The sequence below is a fragment of the Phoca vitulina genome, unplaced genomic scaffold, assembly GCF_004348235.1.
Source record: "Phoca vitulina isolate PV1807 unplaced genomic scaffold, GSC_HSeal_1.0 scaffold31, whole genome shotgun sequence".
In the NCBI taxonomy this organism is placed as follows: Eukaryota; Metazoa; Chordata; class Mammalia; order Carnivora; family Phocidae; genus Phoca; species Phoca vitulina.
Window position 1 is genome coordinate 12,456,020 of NW_022589734.1, and position 19,144 is coordinate 12,475,163.

Below are 19,144 nucleotides of genomic sequence, written 5' to 3' on the forward strand. Positions count from 1 at the left end.
AGGTTCAGGATGTGATCTTTGCTGCAGATGGCGAGAGTCCTTGTGAGACCATGCGTGGTTGTACCTTGGACATGTTATTTAACCTCTTGAAGTCCGAGTTCCTTTGTAACATGTGGATAACAATAGTACCTATATAGCAGATTATTGTTTTTTTTTTTTAAGATTTTATTTATTTTTGCGAGAGAGCCAGCACGAGTGGGGGTAGGGGCAGAGAGAGAAGCAAACTCCCTGCTGAGCAGGGAGCCCCCCCGCCCCATGCCAGGCTGGATCCCAGGATCCTGGGATCATGACCTGAGCTGAAGGCAGATGCTTAACTGACTGAGCCACCCAGGCGCCCGCAGGTTATTGTTATTTTAAATAAACTTTACTTTGGAATATTTTAGATTTACAGAACACAGGCAAAGATTGTACAGAGAGCTTCCATATACCCTCACCCATTTCCCCCCATTGTTAACATTTTACATGATCTGTTTGTCTAAAATGCAAGTACATTTACTCTTAATTCTAGACCTTCTTTGGAGGCCACCAAGTTTTTCCACTGATATCCTCTTACTATCCCAGGATTCTATCCTGGGCACCATGTTACATCTAGTTATCACATCTCCCCCATCTCCAGAGACTTATTTCAAGATTTGAAAGGTAATAAATGTTTAAGCACACTTGGCAGAGTGTGGGAAATGCGATAAAGAACTGGTCAACATTTATGTGTGTTGCAGTTATAACTAAGTGACAGGCACCAAGTGCTTCAGAAATACCAACTTATGGGGCACCTGGGGGGCTCAGTTTAGTGTCCAACTCTTGATATTGGCTCAGGTCATGATCTCATGGGTCATGAGACTGAGTCCCCTGCTGGCTGGGCTCTGTACTCAGTGGGGAGTCTGCTTGAAGAATCTCTCTCCCTCTGCCCCTCCCCACTCTCTCTCTCTCTCTCTCTCAAATAAATAAATAAATCTAAAAAAAAAAGAAATACCAACTCATTGTCCTCATAATAATTTTATGATGACACCAATTACATCCACTTTACAGTTGAGTAAACTGAGGCACAGGAAGGTTAAATAAATTGCCCCAGATCATGCTTCTGGCAGAGCCGGGATGCAGTCTAGGCTTCTAATCACCAGGTTATCTTTCCCTGTGAATGTTTAATACATGTTGTTATTAGTAGCAGATTCTGAAACTGGTGGATTCTCTCCAGGGCTGTAAGGGTATTACTAAGAAATTCTTTCCCAATTCCTATTTCTCACTAAGAATATGCCTGATTTTAACCCTATTGAATTCCACAATTATAGCAACCCAGAAAGAAAAGGTATGGAACGTGGATTGAATTAGCCAGGAACACTCAGTGAATAGCTTTTCCTATAGATCACATTTTTTTTAACCCTTGCTCGGCCATATTTTTCTTAATTTTAGAGACACACACACCTACCTTTCTCTCTTTCTCTCTCTTCCTCCTTCCCTTCCTTCCTTTCAACATAAAAATGCACAAGCCATGAAACCTCAATCAAAACTATACCAAAGGAGAGACATTTTTTAAAAATATGGGCATGAAGATTAAGAGCAAGCAAAGGCAGTGGAGTGGCTGGTGGGTGAGAATCAGGGAAGGATGTGCAAGGAGAAGGACTAGGGTGCAGAATGAAGGAAGGGTTGACTGGGGGTCTCCAGTCAAGCTCTGCCAGGAGCCAGCTTGACCATGTTGTACAGACACATGGCCCCTTTATATTTCCATTCCCTGGTCTACAAAAATAAGCCGATCCCTTTTAACTGTATTATAGGACATCGAGTCCAGAAATACAAACATTCCAAGTTGTTTGAATGAAAATGCAAAAGTAGGAAAACAGTAAAGTTGGCATGGAAATCTTGGTAACCAAACTGAAAGATGAGCTGGACTCAGTCTACGACAAAGCTATTAGTTTGGGGCCATCTTGAGAGCGGGTCCTGCCACCAATAAAGCAAGATCTGAAAGTAACTCATCGGATTGCATTCGGGTGGAAAGGAGTTACAGTTTTCTTGCTCATTTGTTCAACAAACATTTATTGCAACACTGTTCCAGGTGCTGGGGACTCAGTGGGGAACAAATCAAGCCCCCTTCACCCATGGCCCTTATATTCTAGTCGAGGATTGAGAGATAACAGACAAGGAAATCAGCAAGATAATTCCAGAATGCCGGATGTTGTAAAGGAAATGAACAGAGTGATGAGATGGAGAGTATGGGGTAGGGAAAGGGGTATCCACAGTTTAGATAGGCTAAGACAGAGAATGCTTCATTTATATAAGTTCAGCCTGTGAACACTATGGGGAAGATGAGACTCTTAAATCCATTGGCAATCAATAAAATGCCTTTATTTACAAGGCAGTAAATGTGTATACCAAAACAGCTTTAAACTGACTAGAAATGTTAAAAAGTAGAGTACACAACTATGTTTTAAGAGTTATTTAGGAGTCATTCTTCCTGGAAGGAGGAGATGAGCATGAAGGCCTTTGGCCCTCTGAGGCCATGATCAAATCAAGCACACCCCAGTCGGTCTCCCCTTGGATAGAGGAGGCTGCAGTCTACTTCAGAGCTTTTCCAATTCCCCGTTTTCCCAGGCAGCAGCATTAGTAAAATAGTGAGTTATAATAGGAGCTAACATTCATTGAGCCCTTTGTTATTTCCAGACTTTACATCTAGTATTTCACTCAACCCTATGAGGAAGGTACTAGAACTTAAAGAGATGAGCACAACCTTTCCCACAGTGTCCTCTCTGACTGGAATGCAGGTTTGAACCCAAAGCCCATGTTACTCATTTCATCTTCAAGCACCTGACAAGACGGTTTCCTAGGTGTGTACGAATTCGCTCTGCATTTCCATGTAAGTCTGCTGTGGACTGAACTGTGCCTCCCCGAATACTCTGGATTCATACGTTAAAGCCCTACCCTCAGTGTGACTGTATTTGGAAATGGGGTCTTTGGGAGGTAATTAAGTTAAATGAAGTCATAAGGGTAGGGCCCTGATCCCATAGGATTAGGGTCCTTCTGAGATACTAGAACGTTCACTGGCTCTCTCGATGCGCACATTCGGAAGAAATGTCACGTGAGGACACGGGGCAGAGGCGGCTGGCCAGCTACAAGCCAGGAAGGGAGCTCTCACCAGACACCAAATCAGGTGACCCTTGATGTCGGTCTTTCAGCTTCTAGATCTGTGAGGAAATAGATTTCTAAGGTTTGAGTGGCCCAATTTACAGTGATCTGTATAGCCGTCCCAGCCGATGATACAATGTCTTAGATTATTGCACTTGTTTGTATCCACATTGTTAGATCACGGATAAAGTCGGACTATTTTGCTCATAGATAAGAAATTGAATGCCAGTGCCTTTTTCCAGTGTTCCCCAGTGTTCCACTTGTGGACACTGTTTATGAAGAATGGTTTTAGGAACTGCAAGTCTCACTCCCATCAGCCACTTCTAGTCTTCCTCCACCCCTTTAGCAGATAGTACACCAAATAATACTCAGTACACTCTTCTACTAGTTGGCATTGACCTAGGTGCTTTTAAATGACGTTAGAGACCAGGTATCTTGTAATAGCGTATCCTGTAAGGTTAATAATATTGGCATAAATGTGAATGAAATCATCCTTAAAAGTAGACTTGGTTAAAATTAGTAATTTTCTCTTCTCCCCTTCAACCATCATACCATTCGGACTTCCCCATTTTCATCACACAATCTACCAGCTTCTCAAAACTTGAAAATATGGACTTTTTTTTTCCATTTCTTTTTCTTCTTTCTCCACAGATGTAGATCATGATAGAGCTATTGTAATGTTTTTCACAAAATATAATCTTCAAGCTTTAAGCATCTCAATATTCTCTGGGCTCCAAGCATGTACCTACCACGTACTAGCTCTGTGGCTGTAGGTAGATTATTTGGCAATTCTAAGGCTCTTTTTCTTCATCTGTAGTATGGGTTTATAGTGAGGATTAAATGAGTTTACACAGGAAAGACCGACAAGTCATAAATTCTCAAAAACTGTCAATTACTAGCACCACCTTTCTGTCCACTATTACTCTGGCTGCTGATACAAGTACTATTATTACCATTGTTACTGATACAAGTCTACTATAGCAATTTCTGTCCATACAAATACTACTTTATTACTTCTGCTGGTAAAAATACTACAGTGACAGATCCTAAATCCATCAATGACCATAATTTTTCTTAAAAAGATCAGTCTCAGTCCAGATGTCTCCAAAGAACTACCAACTGTAGTAACATGTCCAAATTCCTTCCTAACGATGCCAGAGAAGGCTTTTCCCGGGTTGTCTGTTGTCTCCCCATTCTGTCTTCGTAGCTCATTACTAGGACAGCCCAGGTATATGTCTCTCATCTGCATAGTTATTAATAGCTTCCCTTTCCCTCTCAAGTGTCCTGGTTTGGATGCTACATTTACAGGGCCACCCTACTTGTTTCACATTTGCAGTGACTTTCAGCTCTAGCCGGCAACACCATCACACACAGTTCACTTACTCACCTTCAAGCTATTTCCCTTGCCTGGAATGTGGTTCTCAGACCATTGCCAAATCATGAACTTTCTCTCCTTCAAAATCCTACTGAGAACTCACCTTCAGGATGGAACTTTCTCTGATAATCCTGCCCTCCACCCAATCCAGAAAGCTCTCAGCAAGCATGTAAATAACTCTGTAGAACTTTAATTGGCTCTGTTTATAAGCTTCTTGTATCTTTTTTTCCCTCTAGGTATTTTTTTCAATGTGTTTATCCTGTCTCCATTAATTTGTAAATTCCCAGAGGGCAAGGCTTGAACACAGGTTGGTGTTGGCATAAAGTGGATGAACAGTTAGGGCTGAATGGCAGACAACAAACCTTCTTGATTACTAATCTGTTAAAAAAAGAGAGAGAGAGAGAGAGAGAGAAAAACCAAAACCATCCTTTGTTAATGCTTTGTGATGGCCTGAGACCGCTAATCTAATGTGAAAATATATCCAGTTTCTGCTAGTGTCCAGTTAACTAAGATAAAATCAATAGTTACAACCTTTCCATAATGTAAGGGGGGAGGGCGCGGACATATTCTGATCTATAAGAATGGGCATGAACGACATGTTATTATGGAGATTCTTCAGAAGTGTATCCTTGTCGCTTCAAGGCTGCTGGTCCATCTCAGAAGGGAAATAGTATTCACTTTCAAAACAGATCTAAAAAGCAAACAAAGCCTCAGAAAACATACAATACCACCTTGTTCTAAGTTTGCGCTGAGAGGGGAGGGGAAATGAATCTAATTTAGAAGGCCTTTGTGCGTGTGTGTGTGTGTGTGTGTGTGCGTGTGCGTGTCTAACAGATAATACCACATGGTCCAGCTCTCCAGGATCGCGGGATTGGTGGATTGTTCATTTCGGTCCAGGTAACAAAGGATAGCCCGGGGCAAATGGTCCTTTCTCACTGGGGGGGGGGGGGGGAGGGGGGGGGGGTTGTGGGGGGAAGAAGTGGAAATCCTTTACCGTGACCACCTGCTTCCCTCTCTTCAAACCAGCACATAAAGTGCCAAATATCTGCATATCATTCGCGGCACAGAGCCCACGGTGTAAACCAACGTAGGCGGTGCACTAGATAACATCAAAGCCCCAGGCAGGGGCCAGAAGGGGGGGGGGGGCAAAAGCAGCCGAGGGAATGAAGCGCCTCCCCCTAGCATTTCCTCTCACGCCCACTTTCAACCTAGGAGGCTTTTGGTTTCTGCTTTTGTTGTTTTTAAAATTAAAAGTTAAACCCAGGAAGCTTTGGATCAGACTTTTGCGTTGCAGTTCGGGTAAGTTTTCTCTCGGTTCTTTTGTCTGGCGTCTGGCTCGGCAGTAGCCTGGGCGTGGGGGCAGAGTTGGCAGAGCGAGCGGGGGCAGGTTTTGTCGCCGGGTCGCCCCGAGGAGGAGGGGATTCGGCCGGTGGACGGGAAAGCCCGGCGCGCGCGGAGGGCGGAGGGCGGAGGGCGGAGGGGAGGGACGGGCGGCGGCGTGACCCGGCGGCCGGCGGGGAGGAACCTCCGGGATCTCCGCGTGGCGGCGGCACTGCGGGGCCGCGCGCAGGGCGGAGGGCCGGGGCCGCGGGGCCGCGCCAGGGGGGAGCCCGAGCCGGGCCGGGTGGCCGCGTGGGAACCGGGGCTGGGGACACGCGGACGGCGGTGGTGGCGCGGAGCCCGAGGATCGCGGCGGGACGGTCGGGTCCCGCGACGAAATCCCAGGGTAGACTTGTGTCCTCCCAAAACTGCTCAGCAAGGAAAATGTGTGCAGAGCCCTGCCATGACACTGCCCTCGCTTGAACCGCACTCCCGGAGGGGGAGCTCCAAAGCGTTCACACAGCCAGCTGGGATGCAGCTAGAGAGAGCTAGGGCCCTGGGAACCCCTTTCTTCTACTTTTTTTTTTTTTTTCCCCTCCTGAGTATGATCACCTCCCCCATTGTTAACAGAATTTTTGACAGTTCAAACTGTTGTTCACCATTCACATTTATCTTCTGGTTAAAAAAAAAAAAAATCTTTCCCCCCACATTCCGATACCATTTGAGAAACTGTATTTAATTTGCCATAAAGCAAGTCGAAACTAGCTACTTTACCGGTTAGCTGGATTTCCCTTCGTTCTGATAAGTAGGAAGTTAGAACTGCAGGCAGAATTAGGAAAAGAAATTGCATTTAGAAAATTCGAAACTAGGAAATAGGAAACTGTTCCGTATTGCATATATTTCAAAGGAAAGTTTAATATTGATTTACCACTCAAGAAAGTTAAGTTGTGAGTCGTCTATTTAAGAAAAAAGCTCTTTAACAAGCTGAAATGGCAAAATTAGCTATTATAACTCCAAATTGCATGCTTAATCTGTTAGAAAGCGCACAACAATGCCAAATCCCATATAAACATTGTGTTCACACTGTGTATTTGTTATGTTCACCAACCACTGGGTTAAAGATATATTCATTCAGTTAGCATTTTGATTTAGCAAGTGACACCAAGGAGAATTAATCATTATCAAGCTACCTTAATCTTTATCCTCTGACAGATTAGATATACTTGAACATTTAAATGAGTGTTTATCTTTTATTCAAATGCCCAGTTGGGAAGTTACATTACATACTTTTTGTGATTGCAATCCATTAGATATCATTTACTTTTACAAAAGACAGATGATTACATCACATTGAAAATTTAAAGATTGCATTATTTCATTGACAGGTTGGAAGTATAGTATGCTAAACAACATCATTTCAAATTTAGACAGTTGTTGGGTGATCTTTGCTCTTACGACCAAATTTAGTTTTTAAGAGGTATATTCCCCCCTTTACGTGACTTTACTTTTGGTTACAAGCTCGCCTTTTTAGAGTATTCTATTTTTAATCATTCCCATTTTGGTGCATTAAGCTTTTCTTAGCTCAAATGAGCTAGAGGTAGGATTTCCTCAGGGGAATTTTCGGGGTCAACCCTAGCAGGAAAAGCCTAGATGTCTTTATGGAAGCCCCAGGGAACAAAACAATTCAAGTTTGCACAGATGGCCCGCGTAGTGGATGTACGGTCGTTTAGCATTTTTATTCCTTAAAAGGGGAAAGCAGTTTGGTTTAATCTAAGAAATTCTTCTACATCACATTTTTTGTTTTGCTTTATTCCTCCCAAGTTCAACGTGGCTCCTTAAACCAGTCACTTTTGCCTGCTTCTTTAGGTGTACATGTGGAATTTCTGAGTCCCCTGTTTCTAATATTCTTTAGTAGTTCTAACCCCGAAAACCTTCCTTACCCTGGTCCAGCCCTTCCTGACTGACTTCCATAGATTACCACTTCTTCCTCTACTGCTTTCTAGCAGCAAGGGTCAAACTCTGGTTTATGATAATTACTCCCTCTTCCCCCTTTCTCTTCTCCTCGGCGTCCCGGGAGCCAGGTCCGCTGCCGAGCCTCGCATCTCCCTTTCCGACCCCAAAGACCCCTCCTCTCCCTGCCCAAAGCTATCAGGCGGACAGGCAAGGGTTAACTGCGCTGGCAGCCCTGGCTCTGGGAACCACCAGCGGGCTTTGGAGCGGCCTCTGGAATAACCTTGGCTTTCCTCAGTCTTTTAATAGAACATCCGCCACCAAGAAGTGGTTTCAGTTCAGGGTTAATAATATGTCCCCTTCCACCCTCCAAACCAACACCCCGCCCCCCTCCCAGTTTTTTTTAAGTTGTTTTTCAAAGTTAATGAGTTTCAAGTTTCACAATTACTTTCCCCTTCCCTCAACGCGTTGCTGAGGAAACCCCCTTGGGGTCCCCCCCGCCCTCCCGTCTCCTTTCCCCTCCCCCATTCGGCCCGGGCGGGGGGCGGGACTGGGAGACCCCATGACGTCACCGGCCCGGCCCACATCCTGCTTTAGAAAGTAAAGAGACGGTAAAGAGAAACTACCGCCCCGCCCGTCCCCGCCCCTCTTCCCGGACCAACCGCCCCCAACTGCGCGACCCGGCCAGGCCTTCCCCGGGCCGCGTGACCGGCTGGGCCCGCCCCTCCGCCCCCGCCGGGCGCCAGTCCCCGAGCCGGCGCGACCCCGGGCTCCCGCCCCTCGCGTCCCTAACCCCGCCCCTCCCCCCTCGGGCCGCGCCACCGCCTCCTCCCGCCCCCCCTCCCGTCCCTGCGGCGGCCGGGCGGGGCGGAGCCGCGGGGCGGGCAGCGTGGGAGGGGGGGTGGGGGGAGGCGCGGTCCGGGGCCCGCCCCGCCGGGGAGACCCGGGGCTCCGGGCTCCACGGGAGCCCCGACCGGGGTACCCCTCCCATCCCCACCCTGCGCCGGGCTGCCGGCCGTGCCTGTCCACTTGGGCCTCCGAGCCGGCGGTGGTGAACCCCCCCTCCCCCGCCGAGCCCCCGCTGGGGGACGCCCCCTCCCCCGCCCGCGCGGCGCAGCTCGCGGCCTCCCCGCCTCCCGCCCCCGGGGATCCCCTGCCGCCCCGCCCACCCGCGGGAAAGCCTCGGACCTTCGCCCTCCCTCCCCCACGCCGCCCGGCCCGCGCTCCTCCCGTCGCCCCTAAAGACGCTAAACGTGCCCTACTCTGCCCCGGGGAGAGGTAAAGCCCGCGCCCGCCCTCCGCGCCCCGGGCCCCAGGGCCCCGGGGGCCGCTCGCTCCCGCCTCGCCGCCCGGCCCCCCGCCGCCCCCTCTCCGGCGGCCGCGGTCATGCCGCGGCCCGGGGCGCCGGCGAGCGCGGCCGCCTCCTCCGCCCGGCGCCTGCGGCCCCCGCCCGCGCGCCCCGCGCTTCCCCCCCGCCCCCCGGCCGGCTCCCCTGTTTAATATTTCAGCGCTGGGTGGTGTGAGTGCCAGTCGCCGGCCTCTAGTGTGGCTGCTGTTGGGGCGGCGGCGGCGGCGGCGGGGAGGGGGACGGAGCCCGGGGGCCTGGAGCAGCAGCGGGAGGAGGCTATGTTTGTGTTTGGGGTTGTCAAGTGAAGGAGGGATCCCGGGCGCCGCCGCCGCCGCCACCGCGCGGGGGTCGCGGAGATTCCGAGCTGCGGCCGCCGCCATCAGCAGCGCAGCTCCTGGGCCGGCTGCAGCGGCAGCGGCTCCGCCGGGCGTCCTGGCAGCAGGTTCGGCGCGGGCTCGGCGGCGGGGGCGCTGCAGCTGGGAGGGCGGCGGAGGGGGGGGTACCCGGGAGGGGGGCAGGACCAGTTCCCCCTCCGCGGGCGGGGGGCGTGCGGGCGCGCGTGTGTGTGTGTGCGTGTGTGTGCAACCGCCGACCTTGCAGAGGGGATGGCTGCGTGCGGGAGACACTTGCCACTTCTAGGCGCCCTCGCCGCGCGCGAGCGGCCCGAGCTGCGGTCCTGCGAGGCGAGCAGGTACGGAGGGACCCAGCCTCCTCACCCGCGTTCCAGCCGCAGACGCATTTTGCAAGAGGGTGGGGGGTGAGGGAGACCAGGCCTCGGCTTCCCAACCTCCCGGCTTTGTGGCTTTCTTTTCCTTTCGTTCTTTGCTCTAAGTGCCTGTTTACTCCCAGCCACCTGGGTAGTTTCTTTCCGGGGTGGGAGTACGCGCCTGCAGCAGTTGGGAAGTGGGCGGTGGGTTTGGGCGCGGGTCGGCTCAGGCTCGCCTCGGGGTCGGGCTGGGTAAGGAGTTGCAGCTGGAGAGGGGAGGGGGCGGTGGCGGAGCCGGCGGCGAGGAGGAGTCTCAGGGCTGCCGCGCTCGCCTCATCCCGTCCTCCTCCTCCTCCTCTTGCTCTCCGCATCCACTCCGGGCTCCTTCCTGAGCTGGCACTTCCATTCCCCCCTCCTCCTGGCATGCGAAGCGCTTTGTTCAGTGCAGCGTTGCAGAGGGGTTTTCCCAGGCTCCGCCCTCCACATTCATTCATGTTTTTTCTCCTTGCAACTGTCTTTACGCTTTTTGATCGTGTCATGTTTTTGCTCCATGTAGTATTTATTTCTTTCCTGCAAAGGAACGGTTTATTACTCGTCCTAGTCGCTCTGGTGCCGCTGTCTTTGCATGTACTCATTTCCCCTCACAAGGATTTAAACATGGGATGGACAGCTAAGGACAGTGGGTAGGCAGGGAGCGGGGTAGCAGAGAGCTGTTACTGATTGGGAATTTGCGTATTTTATATTTATGCTCCCGATACGGGATCACGTGATTATATTACATTCAGAGTTCACGCTTTAAAAAGTTCCAAATATCGTGACCATTTAAAAGCTTTAAGTTTAACAAGGAATGTAGTTAAGCAGTCATACAATTTATTTGGCCCTAATGTCTCTGAATTCTCTATTGAATCAAGCTTCGTGAATCGGATGGTGGATGTTTTTAATGCAGGGAGTTAGGAACCATATCTTATAGATCATTTAGTGCTGTGCTAAAGTATATGGTATTTGGGCATCATTTCTTATTCTTCTCTATGCAGTTAAAAAAATTGCAAATAATTTTGTGCAGTGCCCACACATAGCCTTATCAGGGGGTAAAATAACTGAAGTTAATTGTAGCCTTTTTCTGTTTCTTCTCTGCTGTAATGAAATCATAATTTTTTTTTTTAAAGATTTTATTTATTCAGTTGAGACACAGAGATAGCATGAGCAGGGGGAGAGGCAGAGGCAGAGGGAGAAGCAGGCTCCCGGCTCAGCCAGGAGCCTGATGCGGGCCTCGATCCCAGGACCCTGGGATCATGACCTGAGCTGAAGGCAGACGCTTAACCATCTGAGCCACCCAGGCGCCCCTTGAAATCATAAATTTCTAAAACCTTATACAGGGATATTAGATCTAGCCTTTCCCATATAGGCTTTCTTAAGGAGAATTAATATTTGAGTGTTTTTGTGGGCCAGGCAGTGGGCATCTACATTGTTTAGTTTACACCTTACAACAACCCTGTGAGGTGGATACTATTTCCTAGTTTTACAGTTGGGAAATCTGATCTTCGGAGAGGTTAAGTACCTTGAACAAGGCCACACAGTAAGGGATAGAGCCTGGCTTTGAACCTAGTCCGGTTTGACACTAAAATATATAGTCATGACTTGTGCTCTGTGCTCTACAGCCTCTTGAATAAAACCATAGAATACCTATTATCTCTGCTGAGGAAGTAAGCACTGAGAATAACTGAGTCATGTGGTGCCACATTGTTTAGTTGCTGACCATGGGCAGGTTAGTCAACCTGTCCCCATCTCATCATCTTATCTGTAAAAGTAGATAAATGATAGCTATCTTATCAGTTAATATTAAGATTGGATTAGGTAATGTGTAGAAAGTTACATAAGCACCCTGCAGGGGCTCAGTAAGTATTCTCTCGTTTCTTCTACAGTACTGGATATTACAAGTTTTAAACAGAGCATTGCTATCCCATTGTTCTGTCTTTGCTTTGTGATGAAACGAATTTCATGCTTAACATCATCAGCTTTATTCCAGGAAATTAAAACTAAAGTTTTAGCTCTAGGCTCCATGAGGATCTTGTGAAAGAGGAGACAGAGGTGGCTGATTTGGGAAGAGGATGATCAGGTTTTGAATTACTATTGTTTTGGCATATTGCATTTCCAATCACTGTTTTTAGAATGTATAAGTCAGGACAGACCAGGTCATGCTGCAGTAACAAATAACTCCCAAACCTCAGCCATTTAAAACAACAAAGGTCTGTTTCTTGTTTATGCCACATGATCATGGTAGGTTAGCAAGAGCTCAGCTCTGTGTTGCAACACTCACTTGTCTGGAACAGTGCCTGTCCCATGGCAGAGGGAACAGAGAGGGCCAGACGATTTTGCTTTGATAACAAAAGGTACAGCCTGGAAACAGTGCAAATCTCCTCCACTCACAGGTCATTAGCCAGAACTGGTCCACATTGTAACTAAACACAGCGAGGCATAAAGTATAGTCCTGGCACAAGCCTAGAAGAAAATACTAGAATAATTGGGGAGCAGCTCCAATAGCAACCACATATATTAACTGAATTAATTCAGTAAAATAAGGTGAATGAGACGTGGTCCTTGTTCCCAAAGAGCTTATGAACCAGCGGCCGTATTACATACAGCATAACGCTTTTATGGCCTCGTGCTATACTTTAATTGTACCTTGGGATGTCACTTTTAAAACACAGTGGAGTGAATCTTTTTCACTCTTCTTCGATGAAAGTACAGTGATTTTCTTTTTCTGTTTTCTTAATGAGAAAGCCCAGAGAGTAGCAAAATGAGATGTCCTACGGTTAATTAAAAGTTAGTAAGTAAGCTTTTGCAGGTGTCTCTGGCTTGGTTATCTTTTGTTGGGTTTCGGTGAGTGCTGAACTAAGCCATGACTTTTGAAGTGTCTTTTTCCTTTGAAGGTAGTAAAGTGTAATTTTTTTTTTTCTTTTTCAGCACATGGATTAATTGATGGATGTTGAGTTTATGGAGCTTCCTTTTTGTGACCTGCTCTCCCTACAGTTTCTAAGAAGAAAAAGGGGCCCCTGAATCAGAGAAGATGCCTCGAACTAAACAGATTCATCCCAGAAATCTAAGAGGTAGGGTTCTTCATGAAACAGAAGTAAGGTTTATAGTAAATCTTACAATAAAGTATTTCTTGGGTGACAGGAATGGCAGTTTGCTGGATGTTGACCCTGGTCCACGGTGAGCGCCCGGAGGGCTCCGTTTCTCTCATTCACTTCCAGTTTTCCTGCACAATTCCCATCTCTCAGGAAATGTTTCATAAGTATTTGTTGAATGAATTAATCGAATTTGACAAAATTACAGTGCCCTCCCAACCACTAGCATGGGTATGAAAGTGAGAGATTTACTTTCTCTTAACGGAGACTGCATTTGCCTGGAAGAATCTGAAATGAATAGTTGGATATTCTTTGCCAACATGATTTTGTTTTAACCCCTCCCCCATACCACTTTTGAGATTTATTTCTGTACAACTCTATACATTAGATTATCAAGAAGTGAAGAGAGTTGTAGTTGACATTAACTCAGACCATTATTTGCAGAACTCAGAGACAACATGACCTATTTTCCATGAGGAAGCAATCAGTCAAAATTACACATGCTCTATACATTTCATGCAAAGGTGAAAAATGCGTGTTGCTCCTTCACTGTGAAGAGAAATTTTAATGTTAGGAAAGTAAGCGTATTTTAGTTAATTGTTTCAAGAGATGTATGTTGTTCTAATGTGTTACATCAACTGGGGAGAACAATTATCTTTTATATTCAAGTTTAGTAGATAAGGGTATAGCAGTGCTAAGCAAAGAACAGTTACAGCAAATATAAACCCCAATGGAGTGAAGTATCTTAACGACATATTTACTATTACAGAAAAAAATTCTCAGGCACATGCAAGGCAAAAAATAACTTAAAGATCAAACAGATTAATTGGGAGATGTTTCTTTGTGAAATAAAGTTGGCCACTGTGGGGTGATCATTGAAAACGTGGTCAATTTTGTGGTCTCCTCGAATCTGAAACAGTGTGTGTTTCCTGTCTAAAAAGTACTGGAACTCTCTGCTGGCATAGGTGGCTGCCTCGGACCAAGTTCAGATTGATGATTATAGCACCGGTGTTCAATGAGGTGAGGATTTAGATGGAGAACATTGAATCTTGTGTGTCCCAAGTCTGATTTTTCAGAGTCCTATGGAAAATGTTGCGAATTGACCAGGTATTTGCCTGTCTTTCTCACTAGAACCTGAGCTCCCCAAAGTAGGTCTTTTTTCTCATTTACTATTAGAGGAAAGCCTTCACACTCCTGGGTGTCAGCTGAGGTGGGCATTTGGAGTCCTGGGCCCGGCTTTTATAATTCATCTGTCTAAAGAGGGTGCAAAAGGCAGCCTGGGGCTTGTGGGTGCCTTAGCTTAGCACAGGTCCTGGCAGCTAATAGGAGCCTAGATATTTGTTGAAATGAATACATGATTGATCTTACAGTATTATTTATGAGGTTGTAAATAGTAAACATTTTTCATATTTAAAATATATACAGGCATACCTTGGAGTTATTGTGAATTCTGTTCCCGAACACTGCCATAAAGCGATTATCGCAATAGAGCGAGTCAAATGAATTTTTTGGTTTCCTAGTTAATATAAAAGTTATGTTTACACTGCTGTGGTCTCTGAAGTGTGCAGTAGCATTGTTTTTTAAAATGTATGTACTTGAATTAAAAAAATAGTTTCTGCTAAAAAGTGCTAGTCATCTGGGCTTTCAGCGAGTTGTAATCACTGATCACAGATCATTGTAGCAAATGTAACAATAATGAAAAAGCTTGAAAGATTGCAAGAGTTACCAAAATGTGACACAGACGCATGAAGTGAGCAAATGCTGTTGGACCTGCTAATCCCAGGGTTGCCACAAACCTCCTCTAATTTGTAAAAGACAGCATCTGCAGAACGCAACAAAACAGAGCACAATAAAACAAGGGGTGCTTGTACTTTCTAATATTCTAGATCACACCGCCATCCAGAGAAATGCAGATGTTAGGCCACAGACTATTTTCCTGTCTGTACCAAATGTACAACCCACCAGGTCGTTGAACTGTTCCTGTCGCACCGTTCTAGGAGGTAGGGATAAAATGATCCTCAGACCTGGACCCTGAAAGAGCGTAGAGTTGAGGATGGGAGACGGGTACACGTGCACCTGTGCTCCTGTGATGAGGGAAGAGCAGAGGTATGGAGTTTCCGCAGAGGTGGGGCGTCATACTCTGTCCTGATAGTGGGGCCGGGGCGGGGGGGCAGTTTGGCAGGGGCAGCGTGGGAAGGGAAGAGAAGCAAAGGTATCATCTGAAGTGGGTTCTTAGGGCTGAGAAATTATCCACGAAGCTGATAAGACAGGGTGAGTGCATTTCATCTTGGGGGAGGAGCTAATGAAGTGACTTGGGGAATCCAAGCCAGTCTAAGTCCTTCTCCATTACTGAAGCATACAAAGTTCCGTTCAGGGGACAAGAGGGGAGGGACAGGGTAGGAGACTGGGGCCGGAGAATTAGAAATCTCATCCTGAGGGTCCACCAAATCTGACCCTAAATTTCATACGCAGAGCTAAAACTTTGAATAGGAAAGCTGGCTTATTTTCCAAAATTAAGGTGTTTTTAAAGTTTTCTAAGAGAATTTGAAATGAGTTCGGTTCTGGCCCATCACTGAGAGCTTCAAAGTCGCTTCACTAAGGCAGTAATGACTCAGGCACCGAAGAGCAGATCAGAGTAGATTAGCACAACACAGCCTACCAAAGCCATGTTGGTGGGACCTGCAGACTGGCCAGGTCCAGGGGTGCAGGGATGGACTGGTGGCTTGGGCAGCCCTTGATGGGAGAGGCGTATCTGAGCCAGGGAGCTTGCTCAGCAGAGAGGGATGAGGGCGAGGCTGTTCCTGTAAACAGAGGCACACAGGCAAGGAAGTGCTAAGGTGTAACACTTTTAGAATTTCCTCTTCTCTTCTAAAAATATATTTGAGGACTATATATCCCTGGGCACAGGTTGGGGGTTAAAGTAAGCAGATATGTCCTGAATTGCAATTCCTCTGTTATTCCTGAAGAAACTGATTTTAATGGTTAAAAAAAAAAAAGTAAGCAAGTAAACATTAGCTACTAAAATGAATTGTTTTAGCATTGATTTTGTGTCTCCCTGTGACCATTGAAATATCATGTTTGTTTTGCCTCACCTGTCACCCACTGCTCTGACTTGCAGAAGACCTACCGCGTAAGTTAGCTATGAAATGGGGAGAGAGGAAATCAGAAGACCAGAAAGCCATGCACAGCCCACCTTGCTCTGGTGAGCACGTTGCTCACCCTGCTTTAAGTGCATTGCTTCTTTTCCGGGCTTCCTTGGAAAATAGTCTGTGAAGTATTTGTCTTGTGTTTGGTAATTAAGTCAGTAATAAAAGATTTATACTTAAACTCAATTATATGCTCATTATGCTTTCATGGCAGTTTTAACTCTTAAAATACAATCTTTCTTGAATTTATTCTGTTCTTCAGCTGGTATTGGTGTAGTCCTAAGGCTATGCCAAGCTGTAGGGTAATCCTATTCTAACTTTCTGGAATATAAATTTTATTTGGGGGAAAATATGTATACACACACGTGTGTGTGTGTGTGTGTGTGTGTGTATTCATGTATTAAAATATTATAGAAGTCATATATGAATATACAAAATTTGTATGGATTTAAATGAGGCACGTGCATGCAATGCTCCTGTAGAAGGTAGAATTTACACTTCTCTGCTGTTAGAGGTTCTTTAGTGGAAAAGCATGAGAAGTGATATGTTAAGGGCAAGATATGAATCTGGGGCAAAACTGAGACAGAGTTAGAACTGATGGGGAATCTGTACAGATTATAGGAGTGGGATTTGTTGAATTCTAGTGTCTTGACCCTTGGTCCTATAAACCAGATAGAACGTTTGTCTTTGGCGCCTGTCTGCGCAAAGCAGATGGGTAGAGTTTAACACTGACATATCCTTTTTTTTTTTTTTTTTTTTAAGATTTTATTTATTTATTTTGGAGAGAGAGAGTGGGGGGAGGAGCAGAAGGCGAGGGGCAAGCAGACTCCACGCTGAGTGCAGAGCCTGACACGGGGCTCGATCCCAGGACCCTGAGATCATGATCTGAGCCAAAATCAAGAGTCGGATGCTTAACCGACTGAGCCACCCAGGGGCCCTTCCTGACTGACATATCCTTTGTGAGGGTGAATGAGAATTTCTGAAGAGCATGAGGGAAACACTTGGTGTTCAGAAGCAAGGCTTTGTATGTTGTCGTAGGTTCCCTGAAGAGGGGCTCTTGGCCACTATGTGGCAGACTCCGGGGCTGGAGCTCCCATGTATGGTCCCGGTGAATGTCCCAGCAGGGCAGTGCCCCCGTCGCCAGCAATCATTCCGTTCTGATCAGCCATCTCCCCCGCTTTCCCTGGCCTTTGCTTGGAATCAGGTAACGCGGATGGAAGAAACGGGGACTTGCTGGGGTTCCATGTCAGTCCTCTTAAGAGAAAAGGCTGTTTTTCTGCTATGCCAGTCATTATTGTGAATGTGTTTTCAAAACTTTGGGGGAAGAAAGAAAATTTTTTAGTTGAGTTTGGGCTTAGGGTTTCAAAGACTGATATACTTTAAGGTTGGAAGTCAGCGTAGAAAATACCAAGTGTTAACCTTTTGCAAAAAGGTGAAGTTTTTTAACCTCTAGCAAAACGTATTTGGGGAATTTCGGTGTGGCTGTTTTTCATTTTTAGTGGTTGAGTGCGTTTGGCTCTGAACACACTGCTTTATTATAATGTGAGAAGTAAAGGGTGAGGTCCACACATGGGATCTGTGGATGCCCATCACCTTGTAAGATGAAGTTCAAAGTCCTGAGTTTGGCTCGGACACAGTTTGGCCTTCTTGTTCTCCTGTGTATCTGGTGAATAATCTGCCATTTCAGGAACTCAGCATGCAGATCCAGTATTTCTGTGCTTGCTTTTCTTTCTGGAAAGTATTCCTTTCCCCTTCCCATTTGTACTCTGTTTTCTTATTCTGCATGGGAGATGTCGCTACCAAAGAAGATTTCTCTTCACCTTTGAGCTTTTCCCCCGTCTCCTACCTTCTCCCCTGCCACCGTGCCCCCCAGCATACATCTCCATTGCTTGTATCTCCAGGTTCCTTACCGTGCTTCTGATACTGCATCATAATTATCCTGCAGATCTATCATCTTAGCTGGGTATAACTTATATGTCAAAAGAGCATGTTTTAGTCACCCATCCGTGTTCAACAAATACATATTTGCATTAGCTTATTAGCAAACTAGAGGGTTAAAGATGATTTGTACTCTCGAAATTTGCTTACACTTCCCAACGTTGATTAGCAAATGCTTCTTGTGATATTTGGTAGCCTCTGATTAAAAAACCTGCTGTAATATAAAATTTTAATCGCTTAAACCAAGTCGTTATGTATTAACTTTTGTTTTACATTAGTTTTTGTCCTAGGAGTCCTCAAGTTTATCTTTTTGGTACGTTTAATTATCATAATGGTAAAGAGTCTGGCCTCAGGTTATCACTGGCTAGCTGTGTGGCCTTGAGCAAGCTGGGAGTGTTGGTTTCCTCCTCTGCAAAGTAGAGATAATGTGTGAAGATTAGGTAATGTGGCAACATTTAGCATGATGCCTGACACCAGGTAAACGCGCAGTATAGAGTTGTCACTTTCTCTAAAAAACTGGTTTGTGCCAAACTCTTGGATTGCGCGTGCTTTGCAGAGGCCACCCGGAAGCGCGGTGTGATGCTGCTTCATTGTGCTCAGCATGAATTACTGATGGGTCTTGTGGTCCTGGCGATCCAGGGCTTGGGATGTGGAAGAGAGCCATCGCTGCAGAAAAGAACTTGGGAAGGACAGTTCTCACCCAGAGTGCTGCCTCCTCAGTTTGTCCGTCTGTACGGATTCAAACCTTACCTCGTGTTTTGAAAATCTAGTTCTCAGGAAACTGATTGTGAAGTCTTCTGTTTTATTGTGACGGAACTGCTTTTAGAAGCGTTCGACCTTCACGATCCTGTAGGATTGAAGTGATGCGCTGTAGCCCACACTTGTGTTTAGGTTCTAAGACGGCACCGCTCTCTGTCCCCCGTGCCCCCGTCTCATGTGGGACCTTGGAAACCCAGTGGGTTTTCAGGAGTAATCTGATGAATGTGAATATTTTCATTTGCTATCAGTGCATAGACCCACTCCAGTGACTTGTTTTATCAATCACCTGTCGTGAAGAAAATCTCTGTTTTCTTGTTCTGTGGGGATGGTCTTGTTGAGCTTATGAGTAGGATAAGTTTA

At 46.4% G+C, this 19,144-nt stretch overlaps 1 protein-coding gene across 4 annotated transcripts in view; it reads left to right on the forward strand.

Annotated features, from left to right (window-relative positions):
- The first annotated feature begins 5,750 nt into the window (after positions 1–5,750).
- HIVEP1 (HIVEP zinc finger 1) overlaps positions 5,751–19,144 on the forward strand; it is a 139,912-nt gene continuing 126,518 nt past the window's right edge. Inside the window, exons 1-2 of one of the 4 annotated variants that reach the window (XM_032424664.1) lie at positions 5,751–5,788; positions 12,778–12,920. In XM_032424664.1, the coding sequence (XP_032280555.1) occupies positions 12,881–12,920 (40 nt within the window). In that variant the 5' untranslated portion in view covers positions 5,751–5,788; positions 12,778–12,880. Of the gene's footprint in view, positions 5,789–8,977; positions 9,038–9,305; positions 9,550–9,708; positions 9,799–12,777; positions 12,921–19,144 lie in introns of those variants that run through there. The other 3 variants (XM_032424665.1, XM_032424663.1, XM_032424666.1) reach the window with 3 other exon arrangements.